General features: G+C 34.5%; 1 protein-coding gene across 1 annotated transcript; it reads left to right on the forward strand.

The window, feature by feature from the left end:
- The first annotated feature begins 286 nt into the window (after positions 1-286).
- Positions 287-2,363, forward strand: LOC134541997 (uncharacterized). The gene has a single exon (XM_063385775.1). It carries the CDS (start codon positions 689-691, stop codon positions 2,111-2,113), a length of 1,425 nt encoding a protein of 474 aa, XP_063241845.1. The 5' UTR covers positions 287-688; the 3' UTR covers positions 2,114-2,363.
- Positions 2,364-8,648: the final 6,285 nt, after the last annotated feature.

Raw genomic sequence — 8,648 nt, forward strand, 5'->3', positions numbered from 1 at the left:
ATTGTGATGATGAAGTCAATATACATAACTGTACATATATAAATATATTTAGCAATATATAAATGTATATAGCTGTATAACATTTAAAAATCATCAATGAAAACCATATTTTCACACAGACATCATGTATATTCAACAAAGATTTATAAAAGACTTTAACTACATACGGCGCTGAAAAAATGTGTATTTAAAAGCGATGGAATGGAAAGCAATATATTTAATAGCAATGTGTATTTGGAAGGTATATTTGATACATGTAAGTGAAAATATGCGAGTTTCGCTTGAACATGGAAGTAATTCAGAAACACAAACACGACAGCTTCTACAGGATGCATCAGAAAAAATACTAAACAATTTCTTCATAAGCAACTATTTTGTTATTATTTTCATAGACCAGTTGGCAGATACAACGATAGCAGATCATGTTTTATGACATGCACATACAAATTCGACAGTGCCAGTAATAACTTTAAACGAAGAATCTAATGTATCACTGTTTGAAGATCACAGAAGAGAAGATAACCACGAGAGAAGTGTGGGTTTTATTTTTTTCGTCGCTAACGAAACTGAAGAGTGCCTTCCTAGAATAAACTGGACCGAATCTCCATTCTGGAACACAAGATCACTCTTCTTGTTGGTAATTACTTATCCTACTTTAGTGCAAAGAGACAGTGACCATCTGTTAGCCATGTTTGTTGGCTGTTGGGAAGAACACAATATTATAGATTTTGCTGTACTCTATGCAAAACAATACGAATTAGAAGAACTAAGAAGTGGTCAAGAGTGTGTGTTTGTTTCCATTTATAATCCATTCAATAAAGAGATACAAAAATTAAATTATTTCAACAGTTTAAATAGTAATATTTTTCAAAACTTGTATCCACAGAAACTTTTGAACATGGAAGGGTATGACTTGAATTTCATGCTATCACCTCAGCCTACGCTCTTTACCATAGAGACAACGGCTTCTGGGGAAATGATATACGGAGGTCCCGAAGGACTAGTGCTCAGCGCAGTAGCGAAGCACATAAATGCTCATTTGGTGTTGAAAGGTATGGCTAAGAGTTTTCTGGAAAAAGAAGCTCTGTCCTCAAAAACTGTTTATGGGAATGCCGCTGTCTTTTATAAGTATTTGCGCCGTTTTTTGATGTATCCTCACGAGCAATCACAATGGTGTTTCATAGTTCCAAAAGCTCTAAAATACCCTAGTTATATGAATTTAATACTACCCTTTACCAGAGGAACGTGGCTTCTGTATAGTTGTTCGATATTTGTAATGGCTATATTTTGGTTTATCATAGAAACATTTGACAGCAAAGAAAAAAAAGTGAGTAATACTATGGTTGAAACTCTTCGACTCGTAATACTTGGCGGGACACCATATTCACCCAAATGTTTGGTCCAAAGATTTGTGTTAGTAATATTTCTCTTTTTTAATATTATTTTTGCAAATTCTTACCAAGGTTCGCTTACAAGCTACCTCACAATTCCTCGCTACTATCCCGATATGAACAATATGAATGAAGTTATTGACTCTGAATTAAAATTTGCGATGTACATGGCACCAGGTGACTTCTCAGCTATTTCTCATGACCCAATGGATATTGATGAAACTATGGAAAAGCTGCTAAGGAAGAATGTCCTCTTGGACAGCTTCGAGCAGGGAAGGGAGTGGCTTGCGTTCCACAGGAACGTCACTGTGATGAGCGACCGTTACACCGCGACCTACGAGGTGAGCCAGGAGAAGTGGATCAGGGATGGACGACCACTCATGCACGTCGTGGACGAAAGCTACAGCTCCCGACCAAGTGCGTTCAGGGCTGCCGTTTGGACGTCGCCGTTCCTCTCCAGGTTCAGCGTCTTGGTCGCCAGACTGTCGGAGGCGGGACTCGTAGGTAAATGGAGAAGGGACTTTCTGTCGAAGAACCAGCTGTCATCAGCGCATAGAGTCAATCAAGCCCTCGTGGTTCCACTAGCTTACAAACACCTGCACGCGCCTTTTGTTTTAATCACGGTGGGACTATCTTTGGGATTTTGTGTATTCATCAGTGAACTTGTAGCACACAACGTGTATAGATACCAAAATAGTCGCATTTATTTCTTACGTGGTTAGAATGTATAGCAAAATGTGCCACTAAAATTTAAAAGCATTTATGGTAACCACATTTATAATTCGATACCCACACCTTAAGATAAATTTACTCAATTTCCTGAATAAAACCTTTTAATAATAGTGTTTATGGTCATTATTCATTTTAAAGCTTCTTAATGTACTATGTTAGTAAAGTATTTCAAATTTTAACCTGTAAATATAAAAATCAAGTAATTCAAACCTATAATTAAGTAAAAAAAAAACAATAAAATACATTTGAAATTTTTGGGTAAAATTCTTTTACATTTAGTATTTTATATATTAACTAATTGTATGTACCCGTTTCACTGGTTTTTTGATCGTACATTTAATTATTTATACCTAATACCGTTATTATAAAATGTTTTAGAAGGTTTTTCTTTTTTATTTTGTTTATAATTTTTGTACATAAATATATTATATACTACGCATTCACAAATATCTTACAAATACTAAATAATTTTATTAAAATACTTTCTTATATTCTACATTAGATGCTTTGTTATCTGTTGCTTACACAAATAGGTTTTATTCGTACACCATTTCTTATGAAATATCTACTAAAGCATGTGCGTCACATTTCGCCTTATATAGTCTCAGAAGCCATTCCCACTATGCACACATAGTCCTCGACTGTTCTGGAAAAAAATGGAAAATTCTTTCGTATGCTTTGGCATTGTTTGGCATTGGCTATTTCTTGCGAGGTTTAATTTCTCCGCGCATCTGTTGCCTCTGCGATATGATTCGAGAACGAGAAAATTCTTTCTTACGCTTTGGCTTTTTTATATATTTTTTTCTTTTCACACATCACTATTTAATTTTAACTTTCTAGATTTTTTCTTTAATTCTACAATTTTTCTTATGATAAATCAACTGAAGCATGTGCGTCCCATATCTTTCACACCCTTATAGCTAGCGACGCGCAACCACCATTGTGCACGATGGGAGACTTGGGACTACTACCTCACACAAACACCATTCGTCTGCGATGTGTAGTTTTGGCTTCAGAATGAAATATAGGCAACACACTTATATATAAAGATTATATATATTTTATATAAATATATATAGATTATGAGATAAAAGTTTTATTCATGAGTAGAATGGAATAGTTTTTCAAAGGCGGTATACAAATTACTAAAATTAAATAAAAAAATATTTAGAGAACTCATGAAAACATTATCATGATAAAAGAGAATAAGATAAAAAAATCATTAGATTTTTTAAAGTATGCTGAAATATGTACAACATCCTTTATTTTATTTTTAAAAGTAGTTTTTCTGTGCATGATTACTTTCTCGTTTGTTGCCATGTGTTGAATTTATATGTTTCTACAAAGAAGAATTCTATTTCCCCGTAATATTAAGACTATTGGTAAATGTTTATACTTGTAAGCTAAATACTTATAACGCAGTGCGTTAATGAAATTTTCATCGAAAACTCTAACCTGATATTTTACCATTTTTATAAATTTGTGTAAGAGTTACCGAATCAATGTACCAAGATGAACTCGCAAGATGTCAACCAGTATAAAAACATGTCATAATAAGGTGATAATAAAAAACAAATATCTGACCTTCAATTAGTATATTTACACATACTGTTTTACAAAACTAAATTACTTTTGAATGCTTTTTATTCATAATTCGTTTTTTTGCATACTTTTACGAAGATGTTTTATTTTTAGAGTGATATTTAGAAAAATATTTGGTCTGTTACTGTAGCAGTTTGATAATATAATAATCACTGCTTTCTTTAGAACTGAACATTAAATACCAGTATACACTGACACAAAAATTTATACATATTTAAATTTTTTGTTATTGAGAGATTTGTACTTACAGAAACTTTAACCTTGATTAAAGTTAAGATTTTGTATAAGAGCAGCAAATGTTTTAGCTTACTTATTTGTGATAAATTTAAAGATAATATTTACTGGCATCTTATTTGTTTTTTATTTGTTGGATACCCACGAAAGGCAATTTCTACTATGTATATCTTATTCAATTGGTTGAAAATTGAAGTATTTTAGCCGTAATAAATGTGAGTCATACTTCGTTTATGAAAATATAGATAACTTTTAAATGATACCGTTAATATCCAGGTTAATTTATCTAAATAAGTTATTCCCGGTCTCGTTGCAATTACATAAAAAATGATGTCTTATGATTATGTACATTAATTTAAAAAATATTAAATATACAATAATTTTGATAGCTAATGTAAGCAAGCACGTTTTGTGTTGCAAAGTCACCTTTCAGCATTATGTTTCAAGTACAGCACGTATTGCAATATTCGAAGACCTGATGATGTCTCTAGAGCTACACAACAGCGGAGATAATTTTCACAGAATAAGTTGAAACACACAACAAAATTATTTGTTTTGGCTCAAGTTTATTCGTATTACAGCGAAAGTATTGTTACATAATCATCAAATACAAAACTAAGTTTCAGCTTGCCCTGTACCTAATTAAAACCATTATCAGTAACTGAAATTTTGATAAGGGTTTGTCATTGAGAAAGATTAGCATGACATTGATTCTAATTCTTATTTACCGCCATTTTTTTTATAATTTTTTATACAAAAAAAATAAATGGGGTTTAATTATGTGTAATAACGACTTATGATGTTTTTTTTTCGGTTCTGCCTAAAGTGAAACCGAAATAATAATAACTACTTGTCTAAGGTTTTGTATAAGTAACTGTCATCATAGTGTGTAATTTTTTTTAATAAAGGAGATGTTTCAACCTAAAATGTTACTGAATTTTTTAACTTCAAAAATTATTGAATTGTTAATAATTTTATAGGTATTTAAAGTAAAAATTAGGCGCATAAATGAGAAAAAGAGGAGAATATCGTGTATAAAGAATGTGATGTATATTCTAGTTTAAGTAATTACGAAAAACCTTGGTTTAAGATGTTTTGTTTTGAGTGTATTTTATTTTTGTAGAGGCTGATCGTTATCCTGATGTATTATTTTAATACACTACTTTATTTGAAATAAGTTTACATAATTAATTAGCAGGAACGTTTATAAATAGTCCCAAAACTTACTTGAAATGTATAATTCTTGTTTCAATATTAGCACCTACTGTACATATTGCTACGGCGCAGCTAGCCAGCGCGCCAACCTGCGGGAGGTGCGCGAAGCAGGTAGCGCTTATCTCTTCCCCGCCGACATGTTAATCCGATTAGCCGGCATTCCCAACGAGTCCGGGACGCCTGGATGTCTGGCCTGGTACGTTTTTGCGCGTCCCGAGAGCACCTTCGCGTGAATTGGCGTAACTAGTACGCCATTGTTCTCGCAGCTTCGAGTGTTAAGGCGGGGATTCGGATAACGTGACACTTCGGAGGGTTACGGGACATTTCCAGCACGAGACTTCGCAGGTGTATAAGACTACGCCGACCTCCGGCCAGAGCGTGAGAGCGGCTTGTGACGACACCAGTGTGTGTGTTAGAGAGAGAGAGGCTGGTAGCGATACCAGCGAATCCTCAGAGAAGTGAGGTGGGTGAGTGACCCCTTGGTGAGCGATAAGCGGGCGACGGACGGATTTTTTGTGTGAAGGTCGGTGCATCGCGGCGCGGACGAGTGGGTAGTGCGTGGCAGTGTGTTGGGACAGGGGTGCGGGGTAAGAGACGAACAGTAGAGCGAGCCACTGTCGAGCCAAGCTTCAGTATATGGAGTGAAAAGTACACTTAAGTAAGGGTAATTACTTTATGGGCAGGAAATTAAATTGTTATAATTTAATTCATAGTGAAAATATTAGTTAATAAATAAAACAGTATGTATTTAATTGGAATAACCTTCCGAAACTGTGTTTCCCTACGTGTAACAATATTTTAATTTTTTTTTACAATTAAGACCTTTTGTACAACTAGAATTCCATACTGTGACTTTTAAAAAAATAACTTTAATAATTTACTACCGTCTGTCCTTGCACTCCTACAATACTAACCACTTCTTAAAAATTATTGCTTTTATAACCACGGGAGGATGATGCTATTCATTTAATTAAGTCCATAGTTTTGAAACATTGCCGATGAATTTCATAGGTGATTTATCCATTGCAAATGTTTCTAGGAATATTTGGTATGTTATTTAAAAAAAAAAATATCAAACAGTGTTTTGAGCAGCTCTTTTCTCAGGGCTAAATTGTATAACGGGCGTCTTTGTAGGTAAAAAATTTAAATATTTAATATAAATTATCCCTTAATTATTGAAAATAAAAATCACACTGCTTATTGTCTATTGTAATATATTGAAAACATGTTTCCCGGAAGGCACAAGTTTCCTAACTAGCTAATCCCAGGCATTCAAATAGTTGATACACCAGTTGATTTTCGAGACGCGTGATGGGTTAATTTGAACACACACGCTGTGTATAGTCTTTTTATTATTTTTTTCCGTTACATGTGCTGAGGAAGTCTCACGCAAGCTAGTTAAATATTTACACATAGCGCGGTTAAACAGGCCTGCGATTAAAGCCTCAAAACTCACACAGTTTCACTGGAAGAGAGATGTAAATAAAAGCGGAGGTCGAGTAATTATGCTACACCCATTAAAGGTAAATTCAGACTGAAACCATAAGCCCGTTTTATTTTCAACAGGCTCGTATAGTTAATTTTTTTTTACACCATAGTGTGCTGTGTACTGGATACGATGTTGTGAACTCGATTCTATGGTGTCTACGAAGGGAGTTATGATTTTACTTTTGTCCTCCATCTCTTGTTTTTTCAACCCCTTTAGTAATGGTTGGTCGTATCAAAAAAGTATTCTTACAAAAGATTTTGGTATTACTCCAATGAGTTATAATACGCTAAAACGGATGTGACATTTTTGAAATTATGGGAGTTACAGCGATTTTTTTTGTTTTTTTAAAAAAAAACTTTCCGTATTTCTACCCCTTTTGTTGAATATTGCCCATTAACGATATCGACCGATATTTTCCACTAATAAATTTTATGTATGAGTTTGGTAGTGATTTGTAAAAGATTGCGACAGTTATCGTGTCCAAATATTGTGATATATATATATATACATTTGTATAAATTTTGAGTTTCCGATGGTTTTTGTGTCTATGGACCATGAAACTATATATATATATAGGGTAGGTGACCCAAATATGAGACCCGGCCTTAACATGAGAGCCTTGGTTATCTTGACAAGTAAGAGCTACTACCTATCAGCCGCTCTTGGAACTACCAGTAGCCTCCATTTCCCGACCACGGATAGAGTGAGACTTTTATCTGACGCGCGCGAGATCCAGAATAACAGTTTATACGATATTCTTTATTTTGAGTTTTCGTGAGTGGCATCTTGCAGCTTTATTATCAACATAGAGGTACGTTTATATTAATTATTCATTTATACTCTCTTATGAGCAGTGAAGTAAGCTTCCATGTGTATAAATAAGGAACTATGGCAGTTTAAAATTTCAGCCTTGTTGTTGTGTTTTGTAGTGGCCATTATAAGGTGTCTAATATGAGACCACTTACATGTCCTAATATGAGATAGGGTCTCATATTAGGAGTAAGGGTCTCATATTAGGTGATTTAGATTTAAAATAATACTGTCGCTGTAAGAACAGTAACAAATAAGTTTAATTTTATATAAAATATCTTAAAATGTTGTAATAGAACATAGTTAGATATGTAGGCCCTGCTGAGAAGGCCAGGGAAAGCCACGTTTCGATCATCTGCTTACCTACATACACATCTCAGAAGATGCAGCCGTTGGACGTAGGTTTTATGTTCCCTCTCAAGACTTATTATGCTCAAGAAGTAGAAGACTGGCTGCGCCAAAACCCAAATCATGTTGTCACAAACTTTACAGTGGCTAAACTTTTCAGTGCTGCATACCAAAGAGCAGCAACAATGCAAATATCTGTTAATTCTTTTAATAAAATAGGCCTGTTTCCATTTAACCAAAACATATTTAGTATTAATGAATTTGGTGCTTTCCCTGAATCATTAAATGGCCAAGAAAGTAAAGAAGAAAATGGAGCTCAAGAGAATTCATATACAGCCATTTGTAGAGAAGACTAGAGCCACCCAAGAGAAACGTCGATGCAGACAGATCAGCCATCTTGCAGCAGTGCAGTTAGGCCCTTTATCAGACCTGTGGATGTTTCACCACTACCAAATTTTCCTTCAAAAGAAACATCCAGTAGATGTGGCAGTGATAATGTTATCACATCATCGCCATACAAAACAAGCTTGGATGAAAATGTCGCAAGGAAGAAAAAGTCTGAAGCTCGTAAGAAATTGGTTCTTGGAAAACAGAAAGGAAACGAAGCTAGACCTAGACAAACCAGATCTCGCAACACGGAAAAATTACGGATAACTACCAAATCATTTATCACTGTAGATTCTGAGGACTCCAGTGACGAAAATATTTCGCTGCACGACAGTTCAAACGAAAGTGATGGATCTGAAAGTGATGATGATGCAGAGTGTTTGTTATGCTGCTGCCTTTTCTCAGAGGACAAACATGGCGAGAAATGGCGGCAGTGCCTC

This window comes from Bacillus rossius (genome assembly GCF_032445375.1).
Source record: "Bacillus rossius redtenbacheri isolate Brsri chromosome 4 unlocalized genomic scaffold, Brsri_v3 Brsri_v3_scf4_2, whole genome shotgun sequence".
NCBI lineage: Eukaryota > Metazoa > Arthropoda > Insecta > Phasmatodea > Bacillidae > Bacillus > Bacillus rossius.